Source organism: Platalea leucorodia (assembly GCF_965183815.1).
Source record: "Platalea leucorodia genome assembly, chromosome: 2".
Lineage (NCBI taxonomy): Eukaryota > Metazoa > Chordata > Aves > Pelecaniformes > Threskiornithidae > Platalea > Platalea leucorodia.
The window spans coordinates 68,097,873-68,116,210 of NC_138824.1; the positions used below are offsets into that span (position 1 = coordinate 68,097,873).

The 18,338-nt window shown below is 40.0% G+C and overlaps 1 protein-coding gene across 1 annotated transcript in view; it reads right to left on the reverse strand.

The window, feature by feature from the left end:
* Positions 1-18,338, reverse strand: part of LOC309600996 (pinopsin-like) — a gene marked incomplete at both ends in the record, with an annotated part of 86,016 nt that overhangs the window by 56,823 nt on the left and 10,855 nt on the right. The window contains one exon of the mRNA XM_082333737.1: positions 5,445-5,770. Coding sequence (XP_082189863.1) covers positions 5,445-5,770 — 326 coding nt within the window. The remainder of the gene's footprint in view (positions 1-5,444; positions 5,771-18,338) is intronic.

An 18,338-nucleotide genomic window follows, 5' to 3' on the forward strand; every position in this document is an offset into this window, starting at 1 on the left:
ATTTCTCAGGACTTCTTTGTTTCATTAAATAACTAGAAAGATTTTGAGCTTTGTTTCTAAAAGAAGGCCTATGACTACAGACCTGCTTTTATTTAGGGCTTTTAGAAGATCGAGTTAATGGTACATAACTGCTTTACCGGTTTTCTCAACCTAAGTCATAACTTCAGTGCCATCAAAGATAAACCTTTAGAAAATTGAGTTTCTCTATAAATAGGCATATGAACCATATGAAGGAATGATGGAATAATTATTACTTTTCCATCCTACTCTTTGTATTATGTGAAGATAGATAGTTTCTTTTCAGTTTAAATCATTTAGCATTCTGCCCTAATGTGTTGTCTTCCCACAAACAATCATTTCCAAATGAGCTGGAGAACTGGAAACAGTCACAGGAGTGATCCTTCTACTTTATAATCCTTTCCTGACTACTTTAATAACAATGATGCAATAATTGTTTTTACAGATATTTTTAACTATTCCAAATAGTACAGACATAAAGCAGGACTAAGGAATCAGAAGTCATAAAAATCTACATCTCTGCTTTCCTTTTTCTCTCAGACTTTCTTTGAAGGCATGGGAGATTTCAAAACCACCACTGTTGTTTATATCCAATGCTTTAAAAAATACACTAGAGTCAAAATCTCATCACACAGAATTCAAAATTAGTTTCTTCAGGTTTATAATCGAGTCACAATTTCACTCTGGGGCAGAAGAGACAGAAGCACTTTCCTCCACTAAATTTGGTAATTTGAAGTCTGGAAGAGGAGTAAAAGAGAGAGGATCAGGCAGCTCTCTGCAGCATAACCCTGACTGGCCTTGTTCCCCTACAAGGTGACAAGACTCAGAAAGGTTCAGGGGATGGGATAAAAGAAGGTGATCTGGTTCTCCTATGACACATGGAAGTCAGAAATTATGTGGCATTTTTCTAAAGAAACACAAAGGTTGTTGTAAAGAGAAACAGTCAGGTAATTCCACTACCTGAACCCACATTTTAGTCACTAGTTAAACTAGCAGTTTATGCGGAATTAACCATTAGTAGGTGCCCCACAGGGTGGAAGACAAGGCATACCGGTAAAGCCAACTTCTATCTCATATGGGCTAGTCTTAAAATTTTCACAGAATATTTTTTTCTTGGTTTTTTTTTTTTTTTTCCAAAAAAAACAACAAAAAAGTCGAAGTAGAAATGGGGTAATGATGTGAAAGGATGTAATAAATGTTTTCGATCTCTATGTTTTCCTCAGTGTTCTCAAGTATAAAGAAAAAAAACCCAACACCGTAGTACCATCAGCTCAGGTCACAAGTCCATCTACTCCAGAACCCCATGAGACAGTGTGACCACTGGCCCTTTGCCCACTTTAACATATGGTCCGTGTGTTACTGAGCAAGAATTGCATGGTCAGATGTGTTTTACACTATGTGTTTGAGTCTTCATGCTTTGTTTACAATCCTTTTTATTGTTTTCCGTGTCCTACCTACATTCCATAAAGAGCTGCTGAGCTTTGTTCAGTCACAGCCTTTGATGAAACAAGACTGGCAATGAGATGAGCCTCTATGAAATCAGTCTGAAAACTTATCTTGAAACAATGTTCTGGGATACTTCTTGTCCTTGGGCAGGATTTTTATGTGCAAATGGGAGATAATGCAGACTGAAGAGATCTCTTAAAAGTTTTACTAATTTTCATTAGGCTGGCTCATATGAGTTCTCTGGGCCCCTCAGTGGAGGATTTTAATCATATTGTGCCTTCTGCGCTACGGTGATCGCAATGCTAATCTCTGCGATTCCACATTTGGGAGTCCACTTTTCAAAGTGCAAACAACGGACACCAACTTCATAAAGAACATTTTTCCAGAGAGAATAGAATGGTAGAGTCATAGAGAAGCATCATAAGCCAAAAACCAAAAAAAAATCTAATTGCATGAGGAGAAGTAAATCATTCTCAGTTTCCTTCCCTTGTCCTGTAGACTGTGCATCAATAAAATATATGTGAATAATATTTTGAGAGGGAGAAAACTTTGCCCCTTTCTACTTACAGGTATCAGATGCATCATCTCTAAAGGAAAACTTAAAGAAGAAACTGAATTTCAGCATCTGCAGGAGTGGAAAAACAGGTTTCATAAAAACAGGAAACAAGATCAGCATGAGTGAAAATATGGACTCAGAGGGAAGAAAAGTCTAATAAAATATTTGTGTTTCTCTATGTCTTAAAATCTGATGCACTGCCAAATTCCCTAACAGCTTCTGAAAGCACAGGTTTTCTTCAGCTCACCATTTTGAGCATTATTTTGCTTAGCACCTCTGAAATGCTCTCACTATTCAAAGCTAACACTTCCCTGGGACTTGTTCAACCTGCCCCACCTCTCGGGCCAGGCTGAGCTCGGCTCCTCTGAGTGTGTCGCACAAGGAGGGCAGCACAGGCCATCTGCAGAACCAAACTCAACTGTCCAGATAAAGCCATTCTGGAAAAAAATGCCATACCTTTAAAGAAAATAACTTGAGCAATTCCTAAGGGTCTTCAAGCTTGATATATGGCAAGAGCTCTGAGATAATAGCACAGTCATGCTGTAATACTGTTTAATGGCATTTGCTGTTAACATTATTCATACAGGGATGCTATTGACTTGTAATTCCTTGAAAAGATGATCTTTTATAAAACCTGTATTACTGAAATCCTTGTGCCTTTTACCATTACACAGATTGCAGATGACTTCATAGGATCTATTAATGCCTTAAGTGACAGAATGCTCCAGCACCTGACTAAATTTAGAGCAGAAAAAGAGAAAAGCAGACCTATAATTACTGTCCCTGCAAAGAGAAAATGCAGGCACTGTGCCAATTCTTGCATTAACTATCCCAAATCTATTAAGATATTTCTTCCACCTCAATTAATTTACATTGCAGTATTAATAATGCCGTAACTTCTGCACTCTTGATCTCATGGTGCAATACCATTAATGCTACGATGCTCTAACATAAAAACTTCTATGTATCTTGCAAAAATATGAAATGCATATTTTAGAAAATTTACCAAGCAGCTGAAGCTAGGATAATGCACTTATGTTTGCAATGCTCGCACATTTCTTCTAATATATCACACAGAGGGTCATAGAAGGACTTTAATCTATGAGGCCAGAACATTGCAAGATAATGAATTTTTTGCCCACAGCAGAAAGTAACAGCATTATAATGGATATAGTAACCTCTTAACTTTTTTTGTATTACCCTACTTACTCTTTGTAGTTTTATGTAAGAACTACTATACTTATATTTGCATATTACTCATCTCTTCCTTCAGTTTGAAACACAACATACTTTAGCATTTCATAATCTACCCTGTTTATTACAGAATAGTTAGAGGACCTCAGACTGAAGGAAAAAAAAAAAATCTGTATTTCAGTGACTGTGTCATGATATGATCTTTGGAAATTTATATATATGTCACAGGAAATCTATAAAATGCAAGCTTCCAGGATTATGGTACTGGAGGTACACACATCACAGAAAGCTGAGGACTGATGAGTTTTCTGATTGAGATTCTTTTCGCTGAAATAGAACTTATCAAGGAAATCTTTTACAAACACCAGGAAAGCATTAGATGTTTTGCGTAAAAATTTAGGGTTTAGCTATTCAAGACTTCACAAATGCTTGGGCAGCTGTTATGACCGTGAGTCATAACAACTTTAGAGAGGAGATACGATCTAATCCTGATTGGAGTTCCTTTGCATTTAATAAGCATTACTTCCCTAAGACCTGCCCTCCAACAGGTTATGCAAGATCAGGTTCCTTTCTTTTTCACTTCCACCATTTACAAAATTTCTCAGGGCTCTCTAACCTCAGCATTCCAGAGGCTTCTTGATCACTCTTGAAAGTACATGGAAGATGGAGGAGACAGGATTGTGGAAAATGCTATTCCTTCTCCCATTTTTTTCTCTGGACAGTCAATTAACCAATCATCCTAGTCTTCCACCCAGTCTACTCAGCCTTCATGTCTAAGTACAAAATGACTGTAGATTGCACATATCTTTTCTATGATACTTTGTTCCCTCAGCATGTTTGCCACCACTTCTTGAGACCCATCAGGCAGATCAGTGAGATCTACTAATACTTTTAATATAACTGAATAAAAAAAAAAAGGGGGGGGGAATAAAACAACACAAGTCTACATTTAGAACTAGAAGCTAAAACGCATGCTACAGAAGCTTCACTCATACAAGTATTTGTATGTTGTGGGTGATGCCTGTTGTCAGGAATGGCAGTGAGGGCTGGAGGAAAGAAGAGACAAAAGTTCAAGAAAGTTGTATCTTCTGTGTATTAGTAGTAGCACATGTTCCAAGATCCTGCTCCTTCCTTTAAGGTGATGGTAAAGGATACTGCTGCCCAGGGACCAGATATGGTCTGCAATGTCACTTTAATGGTTTACAATCAAGAGAGATTTTTTTCTGTGTTACTATTGCACAGCATTAAGATGAGTACTAATGTGTGATTCATTAAAGGGATTTTACTCGCTCACTCAGCACTCAACCAGGAAAAGATTTCCCATTTGGGCTTCAAGTGTTCTGAAAGTTTTGACAAATCATGTAAAAGGCACGACCTTAATTCTTTATGACTAATCAAAAGTAAATGACATCCACTTTAATTCTGTATGAGAGCCTCTATTCAGGGATTTACCTTTTTTTTTTTTTTCCATTTAACACCTTTAGTTAATTCATCCGAACATTTTAGAGAATTGCTTTCAAGAGAACACCTATACACTCATTCCTTTCTCATTATTCATTGTTAAACCATTTCATTACTGTCCCAAGAGTATTCAAAATTCATTAATACCACACCCATTGGCAGGGTCTTTTGCAACATTCGTTTTGGAGTATCTGCAGTATCCCTTAAACCAGTCAGAGGAGTGTCAGAGTAGCAGCAGTCATAGTAGTAGTGGTGGTAGTAGTATTTAAGGAAACTTTTAAACATGGCCTAGAATTACAAGGAGAAGCTGATCCCTGGGATAACTCTGCAAATTGCAATAGAACTGCATTACTGTATTTAGGTCTCCACAGATTAAGAAGCAGAAATTATTAAAATGTCATGATCAAAAATGAGGAAGAAATGTTTGCATGGATGTCTTATTTATAGACAGGTAAATGTGTGTTGGCTTAATTACAAATGCAACCTTCACCCAGATATCCTGTTTTTCCTAGAATACAATATTTTCAAACCACAAGGTCAGTATCTGCATGGATGTTATCTGGTCGTTCTAACTGTTTGGAGGTCTAGAGTGTGAAAAAAAAATCGGTGAAGACCTCCTGACCCTTCCTTCAGGCTTTCTGTGGTCTTTTCCATTTCATTTTGCTTTCTTGTTTTGCTCTCTATCATCAGTGCTTCCAAACTCGATAGAAGAGACATGCAACATATGTCTCAAAGTAGTTTCCACTATCAATAGCATACAGCAGCTTACCTGTTTAACAGCATAAAGGAGGCGACCATAGCAGTACACCATGACCATCACAGGGATGACCAAGCAGAATATGAAGAGACAGATGATATAGGATGTGGACTCAGCTGACTCCGAGGACCAGCGTACTGAACAGCTTGTACCTGCACCTTCTACCCCATAACTGCTCCAGCCGATCAGAGGTGGCACAGTCCAGACCAGGGAATAAATCCATGAGCCGCCAACTGCCAGCAATGCCTTCCGGTAGTCAGCGCTCCGCTTGTTGCACAGGGTGAGAGTGCTGTAGCGTTCATAGGACAGGACAGCCAGGGAGATCAGGGACACAATGCCTGCAATGAACCAAGCAATTTAAATGCTTACTTTCATTATTTTGTGCATTATCCATTTTAAACCCCAAGAAATGAGAAGCTTTTCTCGCTATTGCATATTTGAAGCAACAGTGAAAACTATTTCCATTATTCTCTATGCTTAAATGCCCACTGGACCTGGTTGCTCTGTCCATCATGTCAAATTTTGTTTAACTCGTATTTATCTTACATTGGAAGATTTTTGTACTTGAGAGCTATTCCTCTTCTAGGCAGGTGTTCAGATTTAGCTGTTTTAGTGTTACCCAGGGGAAATCCATTTTCTACATGAACTAATCAAATGTTGAAAGATTCCCTTGCTAAGAAATATTCAATTTTTAACATCCATGCGCATTTTCAAATATTGCATTGACTTTTATCTATGCAGAAGGCTTTATATTCAAGATTGGAAGCCCAAAAATGAAAGAAGCTTTTGTACTTCTGCCCCATCAGCTAGATATAGCTTCAGTTCTGACCACTTGTATATGGAAACAACAGACAACCCTTGGCATGAGTGATGTGGCAGGTCATAACTTTATTTACATATATATCATATAGGCAGTCAAAAAGTGATATAGGTTAATACTGAGCTCTAGGTGTCAGAGGCCAGTTATATCCTCCAGTGGAAGACTCAAAAATCTGGGTTGTAGGACATTTCCACTCTCTCAAGGTTCAGGGTCCTGACCCCCTCTACAAATCTTTATGGATTTGCATGGCAGGTTCTTAGTCATGACTTGGGGGGGAGAGCCTTGCAACTTCCTTAGAGTTCTTGGTGACACAACACTGGATACCACTTCCCAGGATTTATGACAGAAGGAACTTGTTGGAAAAAATTTGACACCATCTTTCCCAAGGGTTACAGGCCCCTCCTTTTGGTCCTGTAAGATGAAAAACCTGAATAGACCTATGTCAGTCCAGCTCTTTCCAGGATTTTTTTTTCTTGATCCTTGCCATTAGTAACAGCCAACTATACAGTAGCACTGAGATCTAGCCTGCCAAAATTCTCTGATTTTGAGATTAGCTTCCAGCAAATCTGTTAACAAAAAGGATGATCTTTAGGGGAATCCACAGCTGTAATCTATTTTTTCCCCCATTTAACTGTCAGCTTCTCCATAGCTCCTTCACAGGTGCAGGACAGAGGTGAGTCAGAGACTCCCCTGGGGACAGCACTAGTCTATCCTGTACCTAGGCAAAACACACCCCCCCCACATGCCCACACAGGGCACAGTAGCATCCTCTCCCCAGGCACAGCAATTTGTTTCTCTTTCCCCCACAATTCAGTCACTCATTTCCTAGTCAGCTGGATGCGGGCACAGCTATTCCTGTCATCCTGACAACAATTTGCAGTTACTTTGTGCAGAGCTGAGTATGGCAAAGGACCCAGGGGGAATGCAAGCACTGCTTGCTGCAATAGGATGACTTATTTCTCAGGGGAAGAGAAGGCAAAAGGGTGTGAGGAGAAGGCAACTTTTGATGAAGAAAACATCTTCCTTGTTAGAAGAGCCTACTAAATTATTTTCTCTATATTACTGGGAAGTCAGACCTAAAAAGTAGATACACTTACAGCTGTAAAATGACACACCTCTACTAAATTCAACTGAATTATACAATTTAAGAGTCTAACTTTAAACCTATTTTAAGGCTAGGCTATTTTAGAGGCAGGGGAGACTTTCTGATCATCCCTCATCTAATCTGATTTCCTACATAACACAGCACTTGAAAGCCCTTGGCCATAATTCCTGCATTAAACACATATCTCAATATAGAAAAAAAATAGTGGATTCTGAATTACAGACTCAAGAACAAAGAATCTACCACTCTCTTCTCGCTTCCAGCCCACACTTATTTATCTTCACTTTCTCAGCATTACTTCTTTCCGTGCTTTTATCTGCTTGACTGAAGAGCTTCTTGCTATCAAAAACATTTATCTCCTGCAGGTACCTAAGGCAAAAATCCAGATTTTATATTTGAAACTTAGACCTCAGTAAGGTGATATAGATCTACTCATGCATTTCAGATTAGACCATCGTGGACTAAGGGAAAACAGCCTTGGGAACAAGAAATCTCTCCCCTCCCAGTTGAGTGCTCCACAGCAAGGTTATGCTATTCTTGCTTTCCCTCCGACGGCAACTGAGGGAACAATGTCCCTATTTTGATGAGATGGCAGGTGAGACATACTTTTGTTGAGAATATCTTACAGTCCTGCGGGTGCGGTGTTGCCTATAAAACCCAGATGGGGTATTCGGACTTCCCTAGCTCAGGGCCCTGCTTCCTGGATGGCTGCTGCAGCCATTGGGCTCTCAAGTCAAGCCTGGCTGCCAGCTCTGCCTGCTCGTCCCTGTGGCTGCGCTACTGCCCAACAGCTTCTCATGGTTTATATTATCACAATTCACAGCACTCGTTTACACTTTACATTCTTGCCTACTGCTTAATATGAGAAAGATGCTCAGCTTTTCTCATGCTGCTATTTATGATGGACAGCTTTACGGAGCAGATCTGAAGATAACTGGCCATGAATGCAGTATTGCTTGCTTTGAGCCAAAGAAGAGCCCTGTCTTTAACTGGCATAGAATTAATGCTCGTTATTAAATTAGGACCATGGCGATGTCAGTAAAAAATAAATCAACTATTAGCAATCAGACAAAACCGCAGAAGTTTCCATTAAATTATAGCAAATCATTTTTCTTCTCTACACAGAAGAAGATTGGAGACTCTTAATTACACACCTCGGCAGGAGCCATTTCATCTTTACTCACCTTTTATTATTGAGTTCCACTGACATGACGCAAACTACATTTTTCTCTGGACGACAAGAACTGTCATATAAGGAATCTCAAACCACAAAAGTTCAGAAAGAAAATCAATATTTATCTTTTTCCTTTTGTCATAGTAAGACTTTAAGGTCTGTGCTATACCTGAACTATTAAATATCACTGAAATTAACACCACAGTGCATTGACTTCTAATGCTTTCAAAACAACAAGGGAAAAAGAGGAAAGCACTAAAGGGGTAGTTCATAACAGATATTAAAAGTTAAAAGAATTCAGTGTGGCTCATGTGGTTAAAATATACTAAACCAGGTTAACTACTTAGAAAAATTACAAATACTTTGAAAGAATGACACTGGTGCTTTGAAAGACAGAAAATGATGAAATTAAGAGCCATAAAAAAGAATTAAACTTTTTTCCCAACAGTGAGATAGATACATTCAATTGAATTGGCTGCAAGTAATGAAAACACCTATTACCCAGGTGAGGAAGAAGCAAAAACAACAGAGGCCATGGCAACCCTCTCTCAGTCTACTTAGTGTGACTTTGCACAGTGTACACAACGTCACAAGATGTGCCCGGACCCTCTACGCCCCAACACTGCAGCTCCACCCAACCTTGCTGATGAAAGGTACATGAACCTTAAAGACAGAAGCCAAGACTGGACAAAACCAATATAGGATGCACATCAAGAAATAACCCTATTCCAATATTGTGGTAGATTATCAGCTCCAATGTCTCTGTTCGCTAAGAATATCCTCAGCTTTTTAATTTAAAAAAAGTAATTTTTTTTTAATCTCACTCCTTTATCAGTTCAATAGCTGAATCCTGGGAAGATACCACTATCATTTGATCAATTATAGCAGATACACAGGCCTGATTTGTTGCACTGAAACAACATCATTTCATAACAAAGGCAAAACCAGGTTTTGCATCAGTATTTAGGTTGACACTGGGTAGAAGTAAAAAACGGGGATCAGGTTTGTTAGCGAATGAGCTTCCAGCAAAAATCTGATGATTGCCTTGCCCTTTACATGCCTTTCAATAGCACCTAGTATGATCTCCATATTTTTTCCAGGTACTGAGGTTAGACTCACAGGTCCATAGCTTCCTCGGTTTTCCCTCATGCCCTTCTTGTAATCAGGTTTGGATAAAGAAGAATAAAGTTTCTCACTTTTCATTGTGCCTCCTATTTTTGTATATCAGAGTTTTCTTAATGTCATATGCACTTAACTGTTGTGGCCTTTGTCAGAAATCCTGCAGTTATCTGGTATTCTATTTCACGCCCTATCTATTGCAGTCATAGGAATTAGTGAGAATCTCAGCTTTAAAACAAAAAGCAATTAAATACTTTAGAATTATGGCTGAGGAAAAGACTTGAATGTAATCTCCATAGCCTTAATAACCAGAAAACAAATTTAAAAAATTAATGTAAGTTATAAAAAGAAGAAAATAATTGTAATTTTAAAGCTAATCACAATGCTTTATGCCAACATTTCATTCGTATTTTGCAGCAACATTTATGACTGGGTAGACCGAGTACATTAATTTCAAATGAGTAACGTTTTCTAAAATTGCAACAAGATTAGGTTCAGGAATTGCACATCTAAATAGAATTTTCCTCCAACAAATATTTAGGGCCTCAAGCTGGTACCTAGCCAAATAACTCCACAGGAGTCAATCACAGTGAGAAATGTAATTTGTTCTCCCAACATTTCATGCATATACGTGAACAAAGCTGAGGTTCCCACTGAACAGTACTGAAAGATGACATAAAAATCCACTGCAGATTGCATTAGAGGAACAAATAATTATGCAAAAATTAACCATGGAAATAAGTGACTTTGAGACAAGCTGGGTCTGAGGCATGAGCCTTTTCTACACAGCAATTAGTTGCAGTGAGTAGAGTGCAAGAAATTCAATTTCAAGTCATAAATCAGGACAGGCATCCATTTATAGGACTACCATCTGAGACATTATCTATTATTTACTTTTATTTAAAGATCTGTGCATTTCTTCCTGGCAGCACAGCGCAGACTATGGCTCTAAGTGAAGGACACAGCAAATAACTGTTTTGTTCCCACGAGTCTCAGCTAAGAGCGTTACATTTTCACATTAGTTTTTGCTGTTTTACACTGCTCACTGATGTAGTAATTGGAAATGGGATGCAGCTTGCCAATGGTCTGTAGGTTATGAAAAACTGCAAATCCCAGAGATTCAGCCTACACTAGGTAAATGTTTTGGCTACTAACTTATGTATATTTGCCCTCATAAAGCTACTGAAGGTCATTATCCTACAACTTGATTAGAGTCCTGGAGCATCACAGTTGCGTGATGTAATGTATATCCTCCATTGCATTCTGGTTATAAGGACCAGGTGCAATGAAAAGAAGCCACAGGTAAGCTTTGGCAGACTGAGCTTGGAGGAATGCAATAGCACCATCTTCAACAAGACATTAATGGATCAAAACTAAATGCAAGCTGTCACAAAAGGCCAAGATGATTTTATCACACCCAACTTCCATGCAGGTTGATTTTACCCACTCACAGTCATCCTCTCACAACTTTCATCCCCTCACACTCTCACAACCACAAGCACAACTGCATTCAAGAGGTCTGCCCTGAATCTCTTTTGTGCAACAGGGAGAACAAGGCAGTTCAGCTATCAATTTGTTAAACCTGTTGCTCATGGGTACCTCCTTGGCAACAAATTGGGGTTTGGATAGAGCTTTCAAACACTTTAGCGGTCCGCTGTTGTTATGACATGGTCCATTGCTTACAAATCCTGCCCACAGGAACCTTGGTATGTCTCAGGCAAGGCTGCTGCTCCCTGTTTGCATTTCCTCATGTGGAAAGTACATCTGCCTGGAATGTACTCACCTGCATGAGCACCATCTTTTTTGCAGTGAGCTACCAGGGAAAGAAATGGCAGGTGTGACATGCTGTACCCTTGATGCCCTGCTCCTTTCGGTGGAGTGCAGGGTCTCCACCTACAAGCTGTTGTGCTCTGCTCTTATTAGTTGGGAACAGATTTCTTCTTTACCTGCACAAGCTGTTCTTCTAACTCTTCTTCTGCAGTTTCTTCTGACATTTACACCCGTTTCCCTTCACACATCAGCTGTACCAACCTCAGTAACTCCATGGCAAGTCCCTACACTTCCCCACGCCACTGCAGCCAGCCGCCAAGCCAAACCCAGCTGCCAAGACCGAGCTGGGGCGAGACCTGGCTGCAAGGTTGGTGCGAGGCAGGGAACTGGAGTCTGCCTGGCCATGCTGCTGCTGAGACCCAAGGCATCATGGAGCCAGCTCAGCCCTGCAGGTAAGCATCAGACCATCTGCCAGCCATGTACAAAATGCAGGGGGGAAATCAAGGGGATAGTAAGTGCTGGGGTTCCCACGTGCCATCTGCGAACCCTGTGCTAACCCCAGAGGAACCTGACAGTAGCAGAGGTTAACCAACAGCAATTCTGGCCACCACTGCTCAAATGTGTTGCTGAAGGAAGAGAAAATGGTGATGCTCCATATATTTATGAGACTCCATACATATATATGTGTGTATATATCACCTATTACTGTGAGGCAGCTTTAACATAATATCCTGGTTAAGGAGATCACGCACCTGGGAGTGGAAGAGGAGCATGAACTGGCAGCTGGCAGGCTAGGACTCACCAGAAGCCATCCCTTGCACCCCTCCTGTTGAAGCCAGGCCACCATGCAGTGAACAGTGAACTCGGAGAGGCAGCAAGCAAGAAAGAGCACAGTGCAGTAAGGACTTTTGCAGGGAAGGAAGAAGCATGCTCTGGTCTCCACCTAGAAATGCTGTGTCGGTAAATACCTAACGCCAGCAGCAGGTAGGTTTCTCAGCAATGATGTGTCGTATGTAACACAGCTGCATTCCCTTCCCGCTAGTCCCTCAGTTTTCACCTAATAAATCTGCTGCTCCATTAGCTGGAGAATATGCTAAAATTCTCTGTGGCACTATGAGATGGAGATAAGTAAGATGTAAAAGGAGGAAAAAGGTTTTGTGACTAAATGCACCCCAAGTTGGGAATATTGGGGAATCCTGTGCTGAGGTATTCTGCTGTTTTTTCTGGCTGACGTCTTTCATTGTGCTTGCCCAAGGACTTAAAGGTAAACACAGAACAACAGCAGTAAGAAACAGCCCTCTTCAACTGAAGGCCCTTACTACCTCAGTTTTAAGGTTTCAAGTTTAATTCCAAGCTGTGCTGCCGAATGGTATTACATAAATATGTTACTGAGTTACACAAAACTAGTTTGATCAGTGAGTCAGTGCTGTTTTCAAGGGAAATATCTTTCCTGAATTTAAATGAGAGCCTTTCTATTAGTTCTCTACAGAAATAAAACACTCCACATGTGGAAATGAAACAAACAATTTAAGCAACTTAAAAGACATGACCTTTCCAACATATTTGCACTTCTATACCTCCTTAGAAGCCTTTCTGAAAACATATCCTAGTATCATCCCTCAGGGACTGTGCATGAAATACAATTTATAAGTCTAGTATTCACAAGAGAGGTCTGGAAGCAGCAAGAGGAAAAAAACAACAAGCTCTCTTCCTAATTGTAGCTTAATCTTCAGGCGAAATACTGTCAGCTCTGGGCCAAAGTACCTTACCGAACACCTGCCACAGCATCAGAGACTTTATGAGAGTGCACATGGAGCAATCCGTTCTATCATCAGCTTTGATTCCATTTTTTATGTACTAGTTAACGTTAATACTGATAAGGAAAACTTATCAGTAAAGTAAAAAAAAACTAAGGCTCTGCTTACCTTAAAGTCAAAGCATTTCTTCCACAAAAATACAGTAATTTCCACCACAGCAGTTGCTGCCATCAGAGACTTCCTTGCAGGTGAGGAGGTAAGAATATTATAACGATAAAAGCAGAAACTTTCAAAAGCTGACTCACTAGGCAGAAGGGGGGAAGCATTTCTACAATTTGTTGACCTGATCACTGACGTCCTCACAGCATATGGTTTTTTGCAAAAAATCAGGAACTATTAAGGCACAGCATCATGGGGGAAGAAAGAACTGAACTTGTTAATTATTAAAAAAAAAAAAATAAAAAAAATTCCATTTTGCTTTCTAGCTCTAAGTCTTACAAGACACCCATCCCTCCTATGGTCAAGATAGGGAAAAACCTGTCTCATATAGAGTCTCCAGTAAGGTTCTGCAGGTTACATCTCCTCTTCTTGCATGATATTGAATTGCCACCAGTGGCAATGGGAATGTTGATCAGCCTGCACAATCTGGGATAGGCAGCTCGGAATGAAACAAACTCAGCTAAACTAACAGAACACAGTGAAGTTAGTTAAGTTAGTTAACAACTTCCACAACTACTGGGGCTAGTGGGAAAGTAGCTTCAAATGAGCAAATCTGAGAGACAAAGAAGTAAGAGATTGTGAATGTGGAATTTCACAAAATCATTTTTATCAAGGTTTTGGGTTTTTTTTTCACTTTTTGAGAAGAGAAGGATGAATGAATATTCAGAAGGGATGGAAACCGGTCTGGAGAGTGGCAGACATACGTGGCTGCTGTTCCTTCCTCGCTAGCCCCCAGAATATTATCCTTTTTCCTTTTACCTCCCAAACAAAAAAGAGATACGTATTTTATGGGCCAAAATCCAGCTGCCAACAGATTTTGGCAGAAGACTCCAAACATTTCCAGAGTTTAAAAGAAAGCTCGCTGAACCTAGAAGACTTTGCAGACTTAAGATGAATAGACAAAGTGAGCACTGGCCTTGGTGGACCACCAACCAGTACTAGCCTGACTTGCTTGAACTTTCCAGCTCAGTATCTGCACTTCAACAAATAAACAAATCACAATAAATCATTTTATGATACAGCAAAATCACACTGTGAATATAACAACTCCTGATAAGTCCACTGCTAATATAAATGATACAAACTGCAGAGGAATGCATGGGTGCCTCAATAACTGGCAGAAGCAGCTGAGAATGGAATGTGCTTCCAAAACACCATTGGCTGTATTTGGATATGCCTACTAAATAGCTACATAACAAAACAGAATAAACGGTCAAAGCAGTCAAATATCCTTGCACTTGGTGACTCTTATTCTAGGTGAATGCTCCCACGTGTTAGTGATCAGATCACCATTTCCTTTTGATTTTTTAAGGCAGTAAAAGCACTTCTACTGATACGGAATTTAGAAAATATTTCCCACAATCATTTGTTACACATTAGCAATTACAACCAGTTTTTAAATGCTGGCAGTCTAGGCTTTCAAAATACAGGCTACTTCAAATATCAACAATACACTTTGAATAGAAGTAAATACACCAATCACTGTTTATCTAATGCTTATAATTATTTGTTTTCTTTTGCTTAGAGGACTTGTAGTTGTGAGTGCATTAGAGCAGGCAGTCATTCCTTTCCCTAATGAATTCTCTTCCTGCTTAACTCTAATGGGAGTCACAGTTTAACTCTGTGCTTGAAAGAAATCACTGTTGCATCCAAGCCTGCTGGGACAAATCTGACAGCAAACATTACCTGTCCTGTTCAGTAAATCTTTCCTGCTCTTTTCTCAACAGTCATTTCTCTGTTTCATCCTTTGTATGACACACCCTTCCTTTTGTGTTTGGTGATATCTTCAATACAGACAGTATGTATTACTTTCAATAGTAAAGAATTATCAGGTTTTTTCTTTCTTTCCCCCCTTGCTGAATTTTTAAATGTGTATATGTTGTGCTTTAAGGGTGATCTTAATTCTTAGCTGTATCTTGTGACTTAATGTGCATCACTGAGTAGTGTTATGCTTTTCTGCTATGTTATTAATATGCCTACCCATCAACCAACCAACAACTACTCCTAGTGGCATAAATATAGCAAAGAATTCCCTTTTGCATCTCAATGATAGCAGCACAGTACAAAAAAAAAAAAAAAAAACAAAAAACAAAAACGAATATTAATTTCAGTCTCACTTTCCATATGTCATGGAGGATCCCTTTGCATTCTGGCAAGCAGGCTAGCACTTGCAAATTCAGCCTCCTAAATTGGCTGAATCAGTGTATTTATCCAGCTGCCTTAGGGAATCAGAATAAGAAATAATGTCAGCACTAGATGGAGCTCCTGTACAGCAACATCTCAGGAGAAATCTTCGGGGCTTGTGTGCATGTGGGAAGCAGAGATGGATGTACAGTGCTGGCATAGCAGGAGGATGCTCTCGGGGTGGCCAGGTTCACTGCAGCACCCTCATGTCCTCACCCGTGCTGGCCTGCAGGACCCCCATCTCCTGCCAGGACTGCTCCTTTGCTTTCCAAACAGGGAGAGATCCCCAGAACCTTCCTTCATGCTGAGCATCTGCACAGATGTAATATGTAGCACGCAGTCTCAGGGTTTTTCTACATATGGAATATAGCATCAAGTAAGCTAAAAGATGCGAAATTACAGTGTATTATCATCTGCCAGCCAGGGAGCCGAACTTCCACCACAGCACACCTAGCTAACTTCCCTCCTATGAGCCTCTGCTTTTTCATTGACTGCAACTGCTCATTTTTAATAATAAAGGTATATTTCTTGAGATTTTGAAATTATTCTATAATCTACTTTTTTCGGCAGTTACCATTCCTAGAGATGGAACACACTACAAATATTTATTCTTCTGCGTCAAGTTTCTGTCATAAGGTCTAGTGGCCAAATTGATTTCTATAATAACTAGCTATTAATGGGTCAATAACTAGTCATATCTGATAATATGAATGCAGTGTCAAAATGTAAACCAGTCTTTACACTGCCCTTGGGCCAAGAGTTTCTTGTGCAGTTTTACAACCCAGCAACCCCACATGCTATGGAGGTGGGATGAAAGACTGGAGAAAGTTGCTCCTACCTCTGTCCAAGACGACTTTGCTGGCTAAAGGATGTGCAGTGAGAAGTGGTATTCTCCATTCCTTAACCCCTCAGAAGGGCCTCAGAAGAGGAGAACTTTTGCTACATCCATTAAGAAATGGTTTGTAACTGATGCAGTCAGAAATCCTTTGCAGTACATTTCATCCAGCCGATGAGTCTAATCGGCAGCCCTGGATAGATTGGTGGAAATTGCACTAGAGAACACAGTAGTGGATGTATAAGGAGGTATGACATATTGGGACAAGCCAGCATGGCTACTGTGGCGGGAAGCCACCCCTCACTAACTTGTTAGAGGTCCTTGGCAGTGCTATGCAGACAGGGGTGATGATACATTCAATAAAGCCTACTTGGATTTCCAAACAGCTGCCTTGCAATAACAGATATTCACATGGATAAATAATTGATTAGAGGCAGGAAATAAAGAACAGGAGAAAATAATTCGTCTTCTCAGTGGAAACTATGGCCAGCATAGTCCCCTATGGATCTGTGCTAGGCGCTGGGTTATTCATCACATTAATAAATGATCTGGAAAAGATGGTAGAGAGTGAAGTTTGCTGATTATACTACGCTGAATAATTCAAAATCAACAAAAGCTGACTGAGAAGTACTGCAGAACAACCGCATGAAACTGAGTCACTGAGCAGATGAAATGCAATACTGATGTAAACTGCCATATGCGGAGGAAAACAGTCCTAGCTTTAAATACACAAGCGATTGTTTCTGACTGACTTACTGCTCTGCAAAGAGAGTTATGATAGATAGCTTTATGCAAACCACTTCCACTAAGCAGCAATGTTCAGCAGCATTTAGAAAAGCAAACATCAGGGCTTATTAGAAAAGGAAAACAGAAAAGAAGAGAAAACGTGAAAAGGTGGATGGGGGAAGATTATTTAGCGTTTTACATAAGACAAGAACTGTGTTTTCAAATGAAAGCATCAGGTTGCAGACTCAGAATTAACAAACAGGAGAAGGTACTTTTCTTTGTATAGTACATAGTTAATAAGTGGAATTCCTTGACATGTTATAATGTGCATACCAAAATTCTGCAGGGCTCCTGAAAGCAAGGGGCCTGGAAGATAAATCTGGGAAGACCTATTAGACTCAAAAGAACTACTTCAGGGATGAAGTCCCTACACCATACATTACAGGCTGCTGGGACTATATACTGGGAAAATATCATTGGATGCTGAAAGTTATCCTAACTTTAGTATTCTAGAAGCATAGCTGGGCAACATACTTCTGAATGGCAAATACTAATTATGTATATACACAACCCTTTGCAAGCCACAACTATTATTTAGTTATTGAAATGATAAGAAGAAACAATTACAGCACAGTAAGAGGCCATTACCTGCTTGTATCTACTATGAATATTTCTTTCCCCTTGGCCCTCTTGCGCTGCCACATGCTCTTTCTCTGAAAACTGAGCAGACCAAAAACAGAGAAAAATTTGGCAGTTTTGATAAATTAAGGCAAACTGGTGGAATTTGTTACAAAGACTTGCATGGAAAAGAGCTGTTTCGTGCACCATAGTCAGCGTACAGAATATATACATAATACACACCCAAATACCATGTAGGTACTCCACCGTTTCATTAAGAGGCAGAATTTGTAATTCCTTACCCCTACGGTATCACTTCCTACCCTAGAACTGTTTCTAATTAACTCCTGCTGAGCTCACACCGAGGCAGCCCGCTCAGCCACGGGGACGGCCGTCAGCTTCCCGCGCAGCGCAGGGGAAGGCAGCGCTGCCGACCACCACGCGAGATCCCTGCTCCAGGATGCTCTGCCCTGTGCTGCCTGCTGTGCAGTGCGCTAGCAGCTTGCATAATTTCATTTGGGTGATTAAACGTGTCCGTGTAAAGAGGTCCCTTGGTAACTTCATAAACAGCCTGAACAC